Source organism: Desmodus rotundus, chromosome 1 (genome assembly GCF_022682495.2).
Source record: "Desmodus rotundus isolate HL8 chromosome 1, HLdesRot8A.1, whole genome shotgun sequence".
NCBI classification, from domain to species: Eukaryota; Metazoa; Chordata; class Mammalia; order Chiroptera; family Phyllostomidae; genus Desmodus; species Desmodus rotundus.
In genome coordinates this window covers 36,730,643-36,750,634 of record NC_071387.1, presented here as the reverse complement: position 1 = coordinate 36,750,634, position 19,992 = coordinate 36,730,643, and the positions used below count along the sequence as shown (strand labels likewise).

The following is a 19,992-nucleotide window of genomic DNA, read 5'->3' as shown; positions in this document are numbered from 1 at the left end:
CACATGGATTTCCCTCCTTCTCTTTCTCCCTCCCTTCCCCTCTCTAAAAATAAATAAATAATCTTTAAAATAAAAAGACCCAGGTGATGTTCCATGTAGGAGAAAAACATGATCAGTGACACTAGTAAGAATGAGTGAAATGAACAACAAAACAAGCAAGCAAGCAAAATATAACCAGAGACATTGAAATTAAGAACTGGCAGTAACCAGAGTGGAGGTGGGAGGGGACAATGGGGGGAAAGAGAGGAAGGGTTTTCAGGAACAACTATAAAGAACTCATGGACAAAACCAAGGGGTGGGGTTGGAATGGAGGGGGGAGGTGGGGATGGCTGGGGGTCAGGGGAGTAGTGGGGGATAAATGCAGACAACTGTACTTGAACAATAAAATAATTTTTTTTTAAATGACAGAAAATTAAAGAAGTATGAGGGGACCTGTCCCACCATCCCTGACCACCCCAGCTGAGCTTTTCACACACTGCGCTGCTTGGCAGTGGGGCAGGGTAAGAAGCAGAAACAGGACCTCCTCCTAGCCCATACGTGAGACCTGCAGCAGGTGGTGGGAGCTGGGGTGGAGATTCCTGGGGCCTTTCGGAAGTGAGGAACATAGATGGTTTTGACATTGTGACATATGCCATGCCTGAACAGTTATTAGGCTGGTACACCAGCTCAAAAAGCAAGACTCCCTGCTCACTCTCAAACACCAGCAGAGGCCAGAAAGGATAGGTGTGTCCAAGAGCAGGAATACAATGGGGGTTGTCAAATGTAGTGGTGCTTGAGAAGCAGCTTTCAAAGTACCTTAACCCTTCACCTGCCGATGCTTTTTAAAATTGAGGTGGCATTCACATAACATAAAACTACCCATTTTAAAGTGTGCATTTCAGTGGCATTGAGTATTTTTGCAATGTTGTATAACCACCATCTATGGCAAGTTCCAAACATTTTCCTTACCCCAAAAGAAAACTTTCTACCCATTAAGCAGTCACTGCCCTGTTCTCCTGTGTACCAGTAGCTTTTTATAGTGAGGAGTGGATTTTCTCTATGAGATTATATGTAGCCACTGTTTGAAGAGGTTTGGCAAACTTGGGTTTCAAAAGGCACAGGAACATTATGTCTTCAACCAAGTGGGAGCAACTTCTGGAAAGGCCTAAGGTAAGTGTTCCCTTTTCTTGCCACACCCCATCCAGTGTGAACAATGCCAGACTCACACATACATACTGTCTCACACACACACACACACACACACACACACACACACACACACACGGCTGGCTGGTTTCAGGTGGTCAATATCCATCACTAACCATGAGAACAAGAGTGCATCACAATTGGTCTCGCAGGAATCTCTTCAGCACCCCACAGCCCGAGTGACTCCCCCAAATGCGTCCAGACAGAAATCAGCTCTTACCCGCTGCTTCTCCGGGTCCACGTAACGAATGCCGAAGTAGTCCTTCTCCAGCAAGCTGTAGTAGTTGCAGATGTGGTCAATGAGAAACTGCCCTTTGGTTTCCCTCTGCAAAGGAAGCACATTTAAGTTTCAGACATAGCTCACCTTGTGCCTTCACGCCAAAATGTGCCTCATTAACCCTGATAGGTCTGCTCTTAGATAAATAGATTCGCTCTCCTCTCCAGTCCCTAGAGAGGGGCTTCCAAATTCTTTTAACTACAATCCACAGTGAGAAAATATTTCACACTGTAAGCCATGACACACACATACACCAAATGAACACTAGAAAGGAAAGCGAAAGGACACCAAACAATACCTTGCATAAATGCAATGCACTCTAATATGTTCTATTTTATTCTGTTATATGTCACTTGATTTTTCTAATGCTATTTATGAGTCAGAACACTGATTTCACAACTCAATACCTAGTGGAAACTCACAGTTTGCAAATCCACATACAATGCACCCGACTGCTTGCTCCAATTGCTCTGTATTCATTCATTCAACTCCCACTATCCTATGAGGAAGGTTCCGATTTTACATCTGAAGAAACTGAGGCACAGACAGGCTCTGTGGCTTGACCAAAGTCATATAACATGTACCGAGCAAGGTAGGATTTGGCCCAGAACACTGAACTGTAGAATCCTGGCGCCTGCCACGCCATTTTGTCTCCCTGGAGCGCTGGTGAGTCCACTGCAACTCTGCTAGAAGGCAGGGTCTGGATGGCAGAGAAACGCAGTGAGTGGTATCAGAGAGAACGCTCCTCACAACCACCGTATCGCATCCCGAGATCAACACAGAAGTGCATCATGGGAAACTGGGGGGAGCCCAGGCCTGGGTTTCAAAGACAAGCTCTGGTGACCCTGACAAACTCCCCAGCAGTAAAATAAGCTGGTTGTACTAGATGATTTCTAAGCTGCTTAGATTATTTTTCCCTGTAAAATTCTATGAGTGAGAGATGTGTCAGCCAAATCTGATTAAGATAAATACCATTACAACAAAACCCTTTTAACAGCAAAGACCCTTCCACGCCCTCCGCAGGATATTGGATAAAATAAATTTCTGCTTCAATCAAAGTCGCTGACAGACCCATGGAGTGGTTTAGGGATGAAATGTGACCTATAAAAATAAATGAAGAAATTAGAAACATTAAGTGAGCCACTCTCCCAAATCCACTAGAAGTAATTTTGGAAGATCAGGTTGGTCTACGTTACATGATTATCTTTTCATTAGAAACTAGTACCATCAGCCTTGGAAAGTGATGAAAAAGCCACTTACTGGCCTGGGGTGCACTGCACTGAATGAAAGACTGGGGCTTTATTTATTACTTTAAAGACTTTACTTATTTTATTGTTAGAGAGAGGAGAAGGGAGGGAGAAAGAAAGCAAGAGGAACATCTATCGGTTGCTTCTCGTGTGCGCCTCAACTGAAGACCGAACCCACAACCCAGGCATGTGATTTTAAACCCATCTTGGGACATGAAGCCTCGATTTTCCTGAAATTACTTTGTGTTTAATTTCGAATGAGCTTTGGGTCTTTACTTCCTTTCTGAGACAACCTATTTGATGTAACTCAAAAGTGACAAAACATCAAAATGAAATTTATTTTGACTTCTCTAATCGTTTTTAACTTAGAGGCCCAAATAACCAACTGTATCTGATGACAGCTAAAGCCAATGCCCAGAATATAATCAATGGTTTTAGTTCCTTTTACAGATTTACTCTGTAATCCATCCATTTTAAAGAGGCTGCTGCAGAATCGAACCATTGGACAGAACACAAGCCCATCATTTTATGACTGGATTACCAGGCTTTCTGCAGGACTCACCATGGTGAACGGGCCCCACTCTGTGTGAGACACCAGGCGTGCGGGTCCAGGCAGTGCCTTGTAATGGTGTGGGATTGAGCAGACCTTGATTCTGCATGACAACCACAATTAGCATTTTTCCCTGAAGAAGATATATTGCAAAGCACAACCAAAAAAATTTTTTTAATGATTAAACACAGCAACCAATACATACTGTCTGGCAATATCCCTTTAGACTAACTGCCTAAGGCCCTTGAGAGAAGGAAGCGCCACTGCAGACAATGTGGCGACTGCTGTGTGCAGGTGTGGCTGAAGCAGGGGTCAATGCCTTCCACAAAGCAGGTGAGGCCAGTCCCCATATTTCCAGGCCACCAGGTGGGTTTTTTGGTTGCTATTCCTCAAAGCACCTCCCTCAGCATCCCCAGGAGGGAGCTTGTTGGCAACAGAATCTCAGGCACTGCCCCAGACCTACTGAACCCAACCTGCAGTTTAGCAAGATCCTCCAGCTAGTCCCATGTTCATTCAAGTTTGAGCAGCGTTGGTCTAGGGAAGTTACCTCAGCCTTGGAGAAGGGCAAAACTTGTGCCTGTCTTCAGGAGTCACTAGAAAATAAAAAGCCCATTTTCCCTCAGAATTATCTATTCTTCAACTCAGAAAAATCAAAGTGTGCCCCAGCCTCGGGAACACAAACTGCCGGCCTGCCTCATCATCCTGAGACATTCCGTGTCGCTGCTTCACGCCCAGGAAGCCAGCTTACAGCCTCGCATTCTGCTCTGTTTCATGTTTGCCTGGAAATCTGGACAGTGTTCTTAAGCCATTTAAGTTCCTATTATTTAGCATTGCTGTGCAATAAACCCAGCTCTTGTACTAAACCAAAGGCCACCCAGGCTCAGCCCCAAGGGTCAGCTATGCTCGTTCAAGGTCAGGTGTGAGAGGGTCAGAAGTCCAGCTGCCAGCCCTACACACCTCACTGTAGTGCAGGAGCTTGGAGAACACTGGTTCTGCCCCTACCTCCCAACCCTGGGCCTCTAGTGAACTGACCTAAAACCCCCACTTGCTTCCTCGTGAGGCTGCTGAGGGTGGAAGCCACTGTCCTGCTGCCTGAGCTCGTGCCTGGCGCACCGGATGCTGCTGAATGAATAAAGCTAGCACTGCTTTCTGTCATGGAGAGCCTGAGATCCGGGGCAGACTGTGAGCCACAGGCAAGCCAGGCAAGTCCTCGTACTGGAGACTCCTCAAACAGTGGACTTAGCCAACTTTCACCTAAATCCTCCGAGGCCTACGTGGAGAAGTGGTTAGCAAAGATTTCAAGTACAAGAACTTCTTTTTCATGTCAAAAGTCTGCTGATTCTCTCACAAGATAGCAGTTTCAATACCAACTGAATAGGGAAAAGAAACCAGGCAGCTAATATAGATTTGTTAGAGCGGCTACCTAAGTCGTGTTCTATTAACCAAAATACTTCACACATGTGAAAAACTGCAGGACATAAACACGTGAGCAGGGCCTCCAGAACATGCCTTAGGCATCGAGTTCTGACACGTCTCTAAATGAGGTTACATGGTCTCGAAAATGTACTGACGTGGTTGAAAGAACAATTTGTTCACCACACACATTAAACTTGCGTCCCTATGCTGGCACTCACCACCTACAGGGCACTATGAATTGCTACTTTTAACAAATACTGTACTCAAAATATTGTGGGGGAAGTTGTAATTTTTTTAATGTGTTAAAAATCTAAACCAATGTTAGTGGAGGTGTATGGTCTATGGGGTGCGCTGGAATGTGAACTGTGACTGGTCCTCCCTGAGCTAAGTGCAGCCATTAAGAGTGATTTATTTTTATTATGTTTACAAGGACGGCCCCAAAGCAGCCTGGGCCAATGACATCTAGCACTGGTGTCTCACCACAGAGAATGTGATGTACTCTGATCCAACCTGTGCTGTTGACACTTGGGCTTTCTGTTTGGATTTCTTTACTCCAGGAACCTCAACAAGCAAAGTGGCCGGGTCCTCTTCTCCACCTTCTCTGCCATATTTCAGACAATTGGGGGGTACCCCTGAACTCCTTGCAATAAACCCACATTCTCTCAGAGTCCTCCCCCACAGGTTGGAATGGAAACTAATTTTTGTCATCACAAACTAGCCTTGTTTTTTAAAAACAGTCCTGAAGTACGTACTAGAAAAACAGAACAAGTCACTGTGTTCCTGTCTTGTTTCCACCACTTACCAGCTGGATGGCCTTAAGCAAGTCATGAAATCCCTGAGACTTCATTTCATTTTGTGTAAAAGGGGAATAATGATGGCATCACACAAATCTGCCCTGAGGAGCTATTTGGAGCTTCATGCATATGTTTGTTAAACAGCTATTATGCACCAAGCATTGGGGTAGGGACTAGAGATAAACAGTGAGCGAAACACAATTTATAATCTCCCAAATCTCAAAACCCTGTGCTTTGTAAGATGTGAAAGCATTTTACAACTGCAAAGCACTATACCAATATAAACTACCACTAATATTAAGAAGATCTTAATCTTAAATCTTTATCTTCAATTTCATAGATCCTTCTAGATACAAGGGAATTGAGAGGAATGATATTCACTTCCCAGAACTGGCCTTTGGGGGAGAAAAGGTGAACAGAGAGGTAAAGAACTTGATTCTTTTGCTTAATTCCTCTTGCAGTCAATTGTTCATGATGCATTTACTTCAACTCCCCAGTTCGGTGGCAAACTTAAAACAACATTTGTGCTTAAAGAAAAAGAGCAAGAAAAAACAATTGGCTAGTCAGCATGGCTTGTCATCATTGAAAACATATGACAGGTTTCAACCCCTACTTCCTAAAACTCTGTGCCAAGACATGTTGCTCTTTTAGATATTGGTGAAGTGAGGGAAAGAGTACCAACCCCCAAACGCTTAATGTAATGCTATAAACCCAGACTTAGTGTTTAAATAGCTACCTTCAGAAATGAAGGAATAACATAATCACAGCAATTGCTATCTATTAAACACTTACTATACAGCAAGAGCTGTGTTACATATTTTGCATTTAATCTCCTGACAACCCACTGAGGTAATTATGTTCTCCGCCTGTTACAGATTTTTTTAATGGACTCAGAAATGTTATTTGCTTGTAAGTGTGTCAAGCCCAGGTCCAACACCTATGCCCCAGCTGTTGAAGGAACTCGATTTGCCTTGTCTACTTTCAGTCTCTTTGTGGAGATGGAAAAAACCAATATGTGGACTTGGGAGCGGTTTCAAGTGCCACCGTTTTGAGAATATGAACACTGGCAGGAAGGAGCCCTGGGTTATCTACTGTAACACCAGGTCTGGAGAGAGGCAGTTTTATAACATACAAACCAAATCTGGTAGATTGCCCAGCATCCACACACTCTTGTTAATAGAACCCAGGTTTTGTTCAGGTATGAGCATGTGTGTCACACATAACAGATCCATACACACACACACACACACAGATACATGCAAAGTCCATGAACCTCAGGAAACTATAACTCGACCCTACCTCCAGGGTTCAGGCTTGGCTGGTATAAGGGTAATCCCACCCCTCTTGTCTGATTGGTTCAGGAAAGAATGCATGACCCACATTAGGTCAATGAGACAGGAGGAGCAACTGACTGGGGTTTCTGGAATGGATCTTGGTCCTTCTTCTGAAAAAGCCTCCAGAAAAGATTTTCTCTTCCCTCTGGACATAGTTATACAAAAGCATTAGTTCTGGAACTGAGGCAGCCATCCTGAAACCTGCTTGAGGATGAAGCCAACACAGGAGGGAGCCAAAATATTCACAGGGAAATGGAATTTGTGTCTGCAGATCATCAGCCATGAACCTCATAGTAAGTGTGAAGTTTCAGAGATGCTTCCAAAATTCCTTGTTGCTTCAGCCAGTACGAGTTACTCAGGAGAGAAGAATCAGTGTCTCGGGACAAGTAGAAGACAACAGAGAGGTAACAATACTCCCAGTATGACTTACAGTCACAGAGGTTGTGGACTAGTGAATCAGGGAGCTGAGTCCATCTACCAACAAGTTCTATTCGACCCAGTCAGTGTTTCTACATTTTTAATTTGGGAGACTCCACTTAAAACTGGATGCTGGCTGCTCTTGAAAGGCTGAAAGGGCTGGAATCTGGACCATAAAGTCTGCTGTTGCTCAGTACTGGCTCCCCCTCCCACGGAGCCTGAACCCTACTGTCCACCACAGTCCCAGGCATCCTATCATCTTCCTTGTCTTCCATTGCCCACACCTCCCTAACCCATGGAGGAATCTGAGTTGTTAATCCTGATCTGAAGAAAATTAATGGCTTTTGAAACAGTTCCCTGGAAGAGTTTTCCTTTGAAGTGTTTGGGAGGATCGTCACAGCCAGGAGAAGTCCTCAGTGGACACAGCTTTGAGTTGCCCTGTAAGACTGTGCAGCCACTGAAGTCATAGGACCCAACGCAGACCAAAGGCTCTAGGAAGGACCACTAGGATGAGGGGAGCAGGCAGCAGTCAGAAGTGAGAAGCACAGACCCAGGACCCTGGGAACAGTTTGTTCTGTGGTTGGCACTGTGCTCGGCACTGTGCTCCTGGGAACCCTCTCTGACAAACAGAAGTGGGACTGCCAGACCTCTTTGTCTGGTGATGAAGGTTGCGAGGTTCTTGTTCAAAGGGACCTGTTGCCTGGCACCTCATGCTCGCAGGAGGTGCTCTGGAGAAGCACCATGAATGTACATGGAATTCACACATTTCTTGTGTGAATTAAGGGCCTCAATCCATTCACATTCATGGGCAGAAGAACAAAAACATAGTAATGAGAAAGCGGTGAACTCAAGAGTTCTGCTTCTATTCTGAAGGACAAGTATTTGTTAAGAAAGATGGTGGCTTGATTGAACAGCATAAAAACACTCTCTGTTTAACCTCTGCTAAAAATATTCAAGCGTGTTTGTGGAAATTCATATACTTTATTATGGCAGGCACCATACCCTTAACCAAAACAGAACATCTCTTTAGAAAAGAATTAGCTTTTATAGTTGGATTTATTGCTGCATTATATATTGCTTTGTTAATTGTTTTTTCCCATTGCAGACAGTTAACTGGTGCTTGAATTTGACTGCAACATAAATTCAGGAAGTTGCATCCTTCCAAAACAGTGAGGAAGGAAGAAAATGTTCAAACTGTTTAAATGGGGCAGAAATGTAAAGAAAACCAAGAATAAAGGGATCTCTCAGGGTTGAGTCTAGTTCTCACGCAGAAATTAAAAGTTGCTCTAATTTGTTTTCTTCAAATATTTTCAGATGTATAAAAGATAAAACCAAAATTTGAAGATGTTAAAGTACCTAATTTTGAATACGCATCTGTTATATAGTAATAATCAGCAAATTATTGCCAAGATAATTGAAAATATAGGCTAGATTGAGTAAACATATTTTGAGGCATGATAAATATTCATAAGTTGGGGAGAGGGAGGGGCATGGCTTTAACTGTAGCGGTGACCTAGAAACCAGAAAATAACAAAACAACTACCTAAGGCAGACACTCACTGCGGGGGAAAAAAATCAACAGTTGCCTGAAAGCACCTGGCTACAAAATAAAGGCAAGACACAAGTGGCTGCCTAGCCCAGCCAGTCCATTTGGTAGACAGTCAAAACCCTCATTTCAAATCCACAATAGCCCCTACACACCCTAAGACAGAAATCTATAGTCATCCTCTCTGCAAGAGACTTTCAGTATCAAGGGGAAAGGTAAGGGTTCCTAAGGAAGAAAGATAAAGAAACTGTGCATCCCCCAAGATGAAGCAGCCAGCCGGGGTTGGGGCCTTCTGAAGGAGTGTCGTAGTTAAATAAGTACCCGGGGTGGCTTGGAGTTGGTAGTGTTTCTTCCTCTTTGTTTTTCTCCCCGGTGTTTTTCACCTCCAGTGCCCCTCCTTGTTCCGTGACTTTCTTTCTAAAAGATGCCTTGTGTGTCTGCACTCGGGCGTAGGGTCATTTCTCTCTGACTGGCACACAGATCCATCCCAGTGCTTGGGGAATCACATTTGATGTGTCTGCTCATCTTAGGAATTTCTGCCAGTGCTCAGTGCTCAGAAGTTTCTTCCCTCCCCATCTTTTTCTTCCCCCCCTGTTTCAGGGTCTAGTGCCATTGCCAGGCCCAATTCTCAAAGGCACTCACCTCTGAATAATGTTGAAGTTTTCCAACTCCAATCCTTTCTAAAATTTCAACAAAGTGGTTTTTGTCTGTCCATCAACCTCTTGCTAAGGAAACCAGTTAAGCCCAGAAGCCCTCCACAGTCCTCTCTGTTGAGAGCCTTGGGCGGAGGAATCCCGTGATGTACACATATCCCACATTGGGGGCGAAAGCAATAGAGAGAATTATCTCCGAATTAGCTGACGGGGCAGATCTTGGTCCATCTGAGATGGTGAGATAAAGCAGCCGGAAGGAGAGCTGTTGAATGGTTTATAAAGACATTCAAAAGCCCCTATACAGCTAGGCTTTGCTCAGGTGGGGGCAAGGTTGGGGTGGGGGGGAACCCTCATCCTAGGCCAATAAAAAAAAAGATTAAACAAGGGCAGAGCGATGAATTTAAAATATTATACACGTGTAGCACTAATACATCCATGGGAGTCCACGTGACTCAGTCTGCATACCTCAGACACATTCAAAGAGGAGGTCAGTATCAAAAGTACTCAAAAAGAAATTAAATTCTTCATTATTAGTTTCCAAGGAACATTAAAGAGATCCTAAGGTTTGATCCACAACATTTCACGAAAGCCCTTTAGCCTCTTCAAATTTCCTAGTACCCTTCAGGTGCTGTGAAACTCCTACCCCAAAATTCCCTCACCAACACCCAACGCACAAGGCTTTACCTTTTATCTCCTCATCCTGTATGTCCCCCCTGTTGATATAAGCACTGGTAGCCTCATTTACCGCAAAGAATAATCTTTCCAAGACAGAGGAGGAAGAAACTGTGAAGGCCAAGGCAGAAGGTGTCTTGAACACTCGTGTGTGCTTAGAATTACAGTGGAAGTGTGATTTTAAAGGGCACTTTGCAACAGCCCGATGCATGTCATTGTTACATTGGGTGTAGCTTGCCCAAGAAGCGTTCTGACAAAGTTGAGAAGACTGGGAATGGAATGGGCTGGGCAGGGAAAGAGGAGAGAGCCCACTGGACAACAGGTCAGTCCAGGATTCTTCCACTCCTCTGCATGTACATTTCTAGATATGGCTGCTTCACAGGAAGTTATAATTCAGCATGATAAGTAATACGACAAAAGTCACAACCACAACAGGAATAGCAGCTATGAATTACTGACTGTTAACTATAAATGAGGGCCTGTGAGAACAGCTGAACAGAGATAATGGCATTTGCTCCTTCCAGCAACCCCAGCACCAGCCATATTTGGGTGGATGACCTTCTAGAAATGAATGATTTCTACCCACCTCCATTCCTAATTCTTTTAAGCTACATTACTGTCTCCCAAACCCTGCTCCCTATTCTGGCAAAAGGCCAAACCAGCATGGTCTGTAATTTCTACTCTGTGAAGGCAAAATGCTTCACTACAATAGTGTCATTCTAGAAGATTCTCATATCAGTAGTCAGACAGTTATTTGGCTCATAGCCCACACAGCCCCTGAAACAACGCTCTGTGTGTTGGAGGGATTCCTACACACACATGCATGCACACACACACACAAAGGATTTGTCGCAAATATTTAAAGCTGAAAGGTGTAGGCTGCGTTCCCCAACTATCACACTTCTCCTTTTCTTCAAGTGATTAGGCACAAAGGAAAATCATCTCGGTTATGTTTATAGCTCTTCTGACTACACAGCAAACCAAGCCAAGGGTGTTTTTACTTTATAAAACTAAAAACACAAAGAATGATTGATGTGAATTTTAATGTCATTATCAGCTATTATGAACTAACTTGTGTCTTTAACAATCCACTGCTTTTTTTTTTTTGACTCTCTGCATCAGATAACAGCTTCCTGAAGGAAGGAAAATATCACATGCAATCTACCAGCTGTTTACACCCAAAGAACAATTTGGTCCACTCGTTAGCAATGCACAACACACAGCCCAATGGTACTATATAAACCCAGAAGAATGCACGAAACACTCAAAAACAAGTATAACTGTGAGAACCTCTTCAAGATTTCACTCTTAAAAAGGCATACAAAGATATTCAAGATAATACAAAATGAAAAAATTGGAAGATTTCTTTCTGGTCAAGATGGCAGCATAGGCAGACATGGCTCTCCTCTTCTCACATCCACATCAAAATTATAACTAAAATATAGAACAACCATCACTCAGAACCATCAGAAATTTTGTTGAATGGAAGTCTGACAACTACGGAATTAAAGAAACCACATCCATCCAGACTGGTAGGAGGGGCACAGACATGGAACAGGCTGGCCCCTCACCCATGTGTGGTGGATAAAAATTTGGAAGGAGTATCTCAAGAGCGAGGACTCCCAGACCCACACCAGGCTCCCCAGCCCAGGGTTACAGTGCCAGAAGATAAATTCCCACAACTTCTGGCTACAAAAAGCAGACGGGATTGACTCAGTGGAAGAAAACTGTTGGAGCCCCAAGCAGTTCCTCTTAAAGAATGCACACAAAGACTCACCTACTCAGACTCACTACCTCTGAGCTCCAGCACTGGGGTAGCAGCTTGCAAGGCATCAGAGGTGGCATATCTGAGACACCAGCCACCTGGCTAATACTGTTTGACTTGCCTTGGAGATCCCCAGAGACTCCACCCCACCTAACTTACAGACTCACCCAGGCTACTTTTCCACTTGAACGGCTTGTCTTGGCTCATGCTTAACAACTTCCTAAATCCTATCAAAAAAGTAACTAGCCTTGGTGAGCCCCAGGCCCAGCACTAGCAGCAGCCAGCCTAGATTCACAGCTTGGCTTCACCTGAGAATCTCCAAGACCAGCACAAGTAGCAGCCATCTCAGATTGCTTTATAACTCACTCAGGGTGGCACCAGGCAAAACACAGGTGGGTGCTGACCTTGGCCTGCACCACCTGGGAAACCCCAGGGACAGCACAACCAGTGGACAGCTACAGACCATGTCAGGGCACCACCACCCTGACCCTGCACAGCTGATCCTTCACAGAAGGTGGAGGTTGGTGGTAAGTGGTCACAGCCAATCCTTGTAGCTGACTGGCTGGGGTAACTCTCTCCAATTGATCTGCCAATAGCAACCAAGGCTCAACTACCAGAGGAGGGTGTACTCAGCCCACACAAAGGGAGCACCTTGAATACCCAGATTAGGTGATAGGGGAGGCTGTGCCACTGGACCCTACAGGACACCTACTACATTAGGCCACACTACCAAGACATGGACTCAAAGCAGCTCTACCTAATACATGGAAACAAACACAGGGAGGGTGCCAAAACAGGGAGACAAAGAAACATGGCCCAAATGAAAGAACAGATCAAAACTCCAGAAAAAGAGCTGATCAAAATGGAGATAAGCAATCTATCAGATGCCGAGTTCAAAACACTGGTTAAAAGGATGCTCAAGGAACTTAGTGAGGACCTCAACAACATAAAAAAAAGATCCAGTCAGAAATGAAGGATACACTAATTGAAATAAAGAACAATTTACAGGGAAACAACAGTAGAATGGATGAAGCCGAGAATCAAATCAACAATATAGAACTTAAGGAAGGAAAAAACAACCAATCAGAAGAACAAGAAAAAAAAATCCAAAACAATGAGGATAGTATAAGCAGCTTCTGGGACAACTTCAAGAAGTCCAACATTCGCATCACAGGGGTGCCAGAAGGAAAAGAGAAAGAACAAGAAATTGGAAAAATATTTGAAAACAAATGACAGAGAACTTTCCTAATTTGGTAAAGAAAATAGACATGCAAGTCCAGGAAGCACAGAGAGTCCCAAACATGATGTATGCAAAGAGGCCCACTGCAAGACACATCATAATTAAAATGCCAAAGGTTAAAGATAAAGAGAATTTTAAAAGCACCAAGAGAAAATAAAGTAGTTACCTATAGGGGAGTTCCCATAAGACCGTCAGCTGATTTCTCAAAATCAGCTGGAAGGGCTAGAAGGGATTGGCAAGAAATATACAAAGTCATGAAATATTCAAAGTCATGAAATATTCAAAGTCATGAAAAGCAGGGACCTACAGCCAAGATTGTCCTACACAGCTAAAATATCATTCAGAATCAAAGGGCAGATAAAAAGCTTCCCAGACAAGAAAAATCTAAAGGAGTTCATCATCACCAAACCATTATTATATGAAACATTAAAGGGACTTATTTTAAAAAAAAGATCAAAACCATGAACAATAAAATGGCAAAAAGACAAATCTATAGGGACAGTGTTTTTATGTTGTCACATGGGAGTAATATTTGGAGGAATGGGTGAAGAGGTGAGAGAATTAAGAAGTACAGATGGATAGTTACAGAAGAGCCGTGGGGATGTAAAGTACAAGAAATGGAATAGCCAAAGAACTTATATGCATGACGCATGGACATGAACAATGGTGGGGGTATTGCCTGAGGGAGTGGGGGGTGCTGGGCAGACGGTGGACAAAGAAGGAAAAATCAGGACAGCTGTAATAGCATAATAAATAAAATGTAATTTTAAAATATCATAAGTTGGAATAAAAGACTTTGGTAAAATTCCTATTTTTACACATGTGCATATTTATACACATGCATTTATATATACACATAGGCACAAAGGATAAAGGCTTAAAAGGCTAAATGGTGGTGGTGGTATCCGTGGGAGATGAAATTCAGATTATTTTTAGTTTTTCTTTGTGCCTATTTGCATTTTGTATCTTTTCTACAAATTATAAGCATTAGGTTAGTTATCAGTGCAGTATTTATCTTTCTAATCACTTTTTCCTCACTGAGGTTGTTTAATCACTGGTTTACTTTCTGAAGACTCTCCTCCCACATGCCAATGGCTTGCAACTCACAAACCAGAATTCCAGTTATTATATTATCCAGAAGTCCTGCTTCTTTTTCCTCCAGAAAGAAACAGAAGCAAGAGACAGGAGGGTGGGTATAGTAAAGATGCCTCTGATCTGGATATCCTAGTAAAGCCTGAGAGTTCCCTGCCTCTGCCAACTGATGGCCCTGGCCCCAACCTTTCTGGCCTCCAGGTGCCCAGGTGTGACCAGGAGGATGGCCCAGATGATGGTGAAGGTTCATCCCAGGTGCAAGCTCAGGCAGTTCTGGGTTTCCACACCACCTCCTCAGCAGAGGGGGCTGCCCCACACTGGCTAAGGCTAACATTAATTTGTTTGCATCTAAACACAATTAGTGGAGGCCCCTGAAAGTTGCATGCTGGGATGAGGAAGGGACAGCTCAGGGTTAAGAAGAGATGATGCTGAAAGCGTCCATCACCCCTCCTCCAAGCCAATGCCTGCAACAACAGAGGGATCAGAGCTGACAAAGGTTTTTGACTCCACAAGCTTGTTGGAAGTGGGACGAGGCTGCACGACTGGCTCTTAGTTTCTGTCCTATGAAAATTCTCCGATTTCATTCAGTCAGATTAAATCAAGCAGTAACTTTTGAGGTGGGGTGGGCTTGGGGGAAATGGGTAAAGGTGGTCAAAGGGTATAAACTTCCAACTATAAGATAAATAAGTTCTAGGAATGTTATATACAGCAGCATGACTACAGTTAATATTTGAAAGTTGGTAAGAGGGATGATTTTTGAAGTTCTCACCACCAAAATAATTACCTGTGAGGTGATGAATATGTTAACTTTCTTATAAATAATAATTGTGCAATAGATACATATATCAAATCATTATACACCGTGGCAGTGTGGCCCAGTGGGTTGAATGCTGGCCTGTGAACCAGGAGGTCACTGATTCAATTCCCAGGGGCACGTGCCTGGGTTGTGGGCCAGGTCCCCAGTAGGGGGTGAATGAGAGGCAACCCCCACATTGATGTTTCTCTCCCTCTCTTTCTCCCTCCCTTCCCTTCTGTCTAAAAATAAATAAAATCTTTTTAAAAAATAATGTTGTATGTGTTGAACTTACACTGTGTTATATATCAGTTATAGCTCCATAAACCTGGGAAGGGGAAATAATGAAATATGACTAATCTCTAATATCCATAGGAAAAATGTAAGCCAAAAAGAAGTAACTTAAATTTTACATAGTCAGTTTTTCACCTTTCCCAGCAATTCTATCACATTCCACTCCCTATCCCCACTGCCCCCCAACCGTCCACGCACATGCGCGTGCACACAAATATAGCGTGAACGTGGAGAGTGACCTTTACGTAAGACATCCAGGCTTAGGGACCGTAAAAACAGACAAGCTGTATTGCTTAGGAACTGCATGCATCTTGAAACTTTCTAGAGCACAGAAGATAGTCCTTCTCTGCTTCTTTTGCCTCCACTGATAGAACACCCCAACTTTCCTTGCTCCCCTCTACCACCCTGCCCCCTCCACCCCACACCTGTTAGCGTCTATCTCTTTCTACAAAGGGCCTACCAGTCTTTCCTCACCTTCTCCATGGTCAACAGTTGGAAGATGAGAAAGAACAAAAGTTACAGATGACCAGAGACAAAGAATTCTCCGTGATGAACTAAAGTGTCTCGGAGGAGCAGTCCGGAAGCCTTATTCGGGGTCCAGTGCTCCACAGCAGAGTTGATATGCACAAGCTTCGGGCAAACGAGGAGAAGCAGCACCCCAAAGGTTCCATCTAGGCCTCTCAGGAGGGAGGGAAGTCCCCACAGCTAAGAATCACTGGTTAATTTTAAAGATGTCGAAAAAAGAAGACAAGGTTGTTTTTCTGCTGCGAGCAGGTAAAAGTCCTCGTGGTAACCCTTCCAGATCAGAACACACCTTTCAACCCACGTGTACTGCTCCCCCAAGTTATATGCTGCACCTCCAACAGTGACGTCCTTGGGCATTGGACAGTGAACAGGACGTCAACGGTCCTCTTTTGGGTGGTCAGTGGATATTGGCCACCATCAATGAGGACACTCTCCACTGAAGAGGGCAGGCAAATCTGGACACGTAAACTGCATGTACCTGTTGTTTAAGCAGCTGAATTCTATTTTTGTTATTATGTATTGTTTTGGGTGTATTTGTTTTGGGTTTGTTGTCATGTTTGGGGGTGTTTTGCTTCACTTTCGGCATTTCTGTCCACTTCAAATACTCTGCAAAATGCCCCACACCATGACTTCAAATACTCTGCAAAATGCCCCACACCACGGTTTCCATTGCCCTGCACAAACAAAGCAGAGTTCCTGTCTGCCTACCAAAATTCTGTTATTGATATGTTCACCTGCTCCTGGTAGAGGCTGCTCTGTAGAATCTTCCCCTACAGATCTACCCATACGCTCAAGGACGCCTCTGTCCTCTGATCTCATCTAGAAATTGATGAAATACTGTCGTGGTGCCCTCCTTTGATTGTTGTGTACAATTGCATTAACTCTGGTTTTACCACTTCTCTCAAGGGGTTGTCTGCAGACATGAAGGTTAACTTCCTCTCCACCGGGCTCCCAGACCGGCAGGCCGCCTAGCAGAAAGGCCAGGAAGATGGTGACAGAGGGTGCTTCACCAGTACACAGTATCCAACACAGGACAAGAAGCCAGGCATGTGGAATTGAATGTCCACTCCTGATTTTGCAAGTCACCAGTTTCAGAGTGGGATCTGCTGCCCTACTCTTGCCGCCCTTAGCTTGCCTCATCCTTCTTAGCATTTCATTCCATTCCATTGGACACCCATTGCTCTCTGACTGTGGCTCTCTGCCTTGTCACACAATTTCTGCTCTCCCCCAAGAGGGAAAAAACTCTCTCAATCAGCATGGGAAATCTCTGCCAGCTTCACCTCATGTTGGAACAAGAACTTGTGTAAGAGAATGTGAGACTCCTCCAAGTTGGCATAACATATTCTTGTATATAATTATAACCAACTGAATTTTTCAGTAAGAGCAAGTACTACATGTATTAGCTCATTCAATCCTCACAATCACTTTAGTGGGTACCACTGCTTTATCCACCCCCCCACACACACACACACACAGATGGGAAAACAAAGGCTCAAACAACAAATAGGAGCTGAGCCCAAGACTCGAACTCTCTTCTACGCGCAATACTTCTGCTCTTTCCCACCAAGTCACGGGCCTTCAAATGCTGGGCACACACTTTGAGAACACTTGTTTTTCAGTAAGCCCCCTGTTACCCAACCAACGAGTCTCTCACAGTGTTCCTGAGTGTTCAGTGGACTAAGTGTGAAAGTGATGGGCAGATACCCATTCCTCAATTTCTACTGACAGCCTTCCCTCCAGGTTGAGACCCCTCCTAATCTTGTTCTCACCACACTGGAGACAAAACTGTCCCCGTGTCTTAGTGATTTTTCATGAGGATCTTTCCTTTTACGAATGGAAAGACCAAGAAACTGTAAATTCTCTTTAAAAACAACTGATATGCTGATATGCTTCCTTCCACCCCAGACAGAATAATGAGGCCAGGCCATCCTGGAAGGGTGAGTTGCTTAGTAAACGGAATTACCCCGGAGGCAAATGGTGCCTTTGCTGACCCTCAGGGTGTTTCAAAATATGATTCTTAATGACACAGCCCCTCCCCAGAATGCCTGAGAAACATTTGGGGCAAGACTGAAAGTCCTCATCTTCTCACCTTCCTCCAGGGCTGTAATATCACCTGCCCATTAGAGACCTGACTAATTAAACAGTCAGTTCCCATCTGTGTCCAAGGTTTCAGGCCATTTTTTCTCCCAGACTTTTAACAAAGTCATCTTTGAATAAGTAAGATGAGGCTAACCATAATAATTTCAGTTAACATATTACAGGTTCAACTTTCTAATGCTAGCTTGTTCAGCCTGTGAAGATACATTACTCATCATTTGGAACTGACTTCTTGGAATATTTTTCTGTGTAAATCAGTGTCCACTGATACAGGGAGGAAATGGCTAGAGAGAAAGGAAGATTCTATTTATGGACACCTGCTATATACAAGCCAGGTGCTTCACCTATAGTATCCTACCTACAATAGCAATACTATGAGTTTTGAGGATACTGAGGCCCAAAGAATATTAAGGAATGACCCCAAGATCCAACAGCTAAATGTCAAACTCCAGTTTGATTTTGTTCCCAAGCCCATGTCTCCTGTGTGTGTCCAGAAATTTCTCAGCAGTATACTAGGAAGGGGGTGGGGAATGGAAGAGGATGGAGGCAGGTCACAATTTTAAATAGTATGGTCAGAGCAGGCCTTATTGGCTTGATTACATTTGAGCAAGACTTGAAGGATGTGAAGGCATTATCACAGAGATGAGCTTGAGAAAGAATCCCAGGCAAGGAGGGCGGGTTGGGTGAAGGTGCTGGGGCTGGAGTGTCAGAATGGGCCTGAGGAATGTCAGGAGGCCGGCATGGGGCTGGGGCAGAGTGAGCAAAGGGGCAGAAGCAGGTGAGGTCAGAGAAGTAAAGGTGGCCAGATTCTACAGGACTAAGGAGAAGGTAGGCTACAAGCCCCCCCCCCAAAGGATTCAACTCCCAACTTACTCTAAGAAGGACTTGAAGTATTATCTACCAATTGCTCAAGGACAAAAGGAGGAACCACTACTCTGCCACATATCCTTTTGTAAAACCAGGTTGCCTTTCTGTCTAGGTGAAGGGAGAGGTGGTAGGTTTTGCAGGGTGGGGCCTGCAAACCTGAATTTCTTAATATCCTAGATATGAAGTAAGCAGTTTTAGACACAACTATTTCACTAAAACTCATTCTCTTCACCAAAGAGGGGTAAATATTAATATGCAGTTTTGACCTCATTCACATTTATCCATGTCAAATTTTGAGTCTATATATGGAAATCCTCTATGAGCCAAGCTATCCATTCACATTTTAGTTCAGGTTATTCCTGAGTCTTCAGAATCTGCACCATTTCTGGAATCAGTATATGCACAGAAATGCACTTTATCAGACAGTCCTCAACACATCAGGCAGGACTGTTGTAGCTGCTTTATTTTTACATAAATACTATTGACATAACTTATGTACAGTACACTACACAGCTCTATACATTTTTACAAAGTGAGAAAATCTATACAGCCACCATCCAGATCCAACAACAACAACACAACACAATCGGGCCCCTCAAAGGCCCCTTCGCAGCCTTCAGTCATTGCCTCCCCCAGAAAGTACCCACTACTGATTCCCAACATCACGTTTGCCTGTTTCTGAACTTCAAGTGAATGGAATTCTACAATATTGTTATCTTTGTATCTTGCTTTTCCACTTTTTCTGTATCTGTATATTTTCTTTTTTAATGTATTTGAGTGACATTAGTTAATAAAATAACATAGGTTTCAGGCGTGCAAAGCTATATTATCTCTATATTGTATTGTGTGTTCACCACTGCAAGTCAAGTCTCCTCCCATTTCTCCCCCATGTGTCTTGCTTCTTTCGTTCACCACAACTTCAGATATTCATACATGTTGTTGTGAAAAGTCATTCATTCATTCGTTTTCTTGCTCTGCAGTGTTTCCATTGTATAGATGTACAATTCATTAGTCCATTCTACCATGGATGGACCTTCGGGTAGTTCCAGTGATTGGTTGTTGAAAACAAAGCTGCTGTGAAGATACTTGCACACATCTTTGGTGAACTGTTTCCACGGGGTGTGTGCCTAGGAGTAGAATTGTGAAGACGTACAGTACGTGTACGTGTAATGGACACTGCCAGAGAGCTTTCTGCAGTGCTTGTACCAATGTCCTCTCCACTAGCAGG

General features: G+C 43.8%; 1 protein-coding gene across 7 annotated transcripts in view; it reads right to left on the bottom strand.

The window, feature by feature from the left end:
- The window catches only part of FRMD3 (FERM domain containing 3), a 265,496-nt gene that overhangs the window by 130,084 nt on the left and 115,420 nt on the right, over positions 1-19,992 (bottom strand). For 6 of the 7 annotated variants that reach the window (XM_024560008.3, XM_024560010.3, XM_024560009.3 and 3 more), the window contains exon 2: positions 1,406-1,510. In XM_024560008.3, the coding sequence (XP_024415776.2) occupies positions 1,406-1,510 (105 nt within the window). Of the gene's footprint in view, positions 1-1,405; positions 1,511-6,768; positions 7,066-19,992 lie in introns of those variants that run through there. The other variant, XM_045195174.3, reaches the window with a different exon arrangement.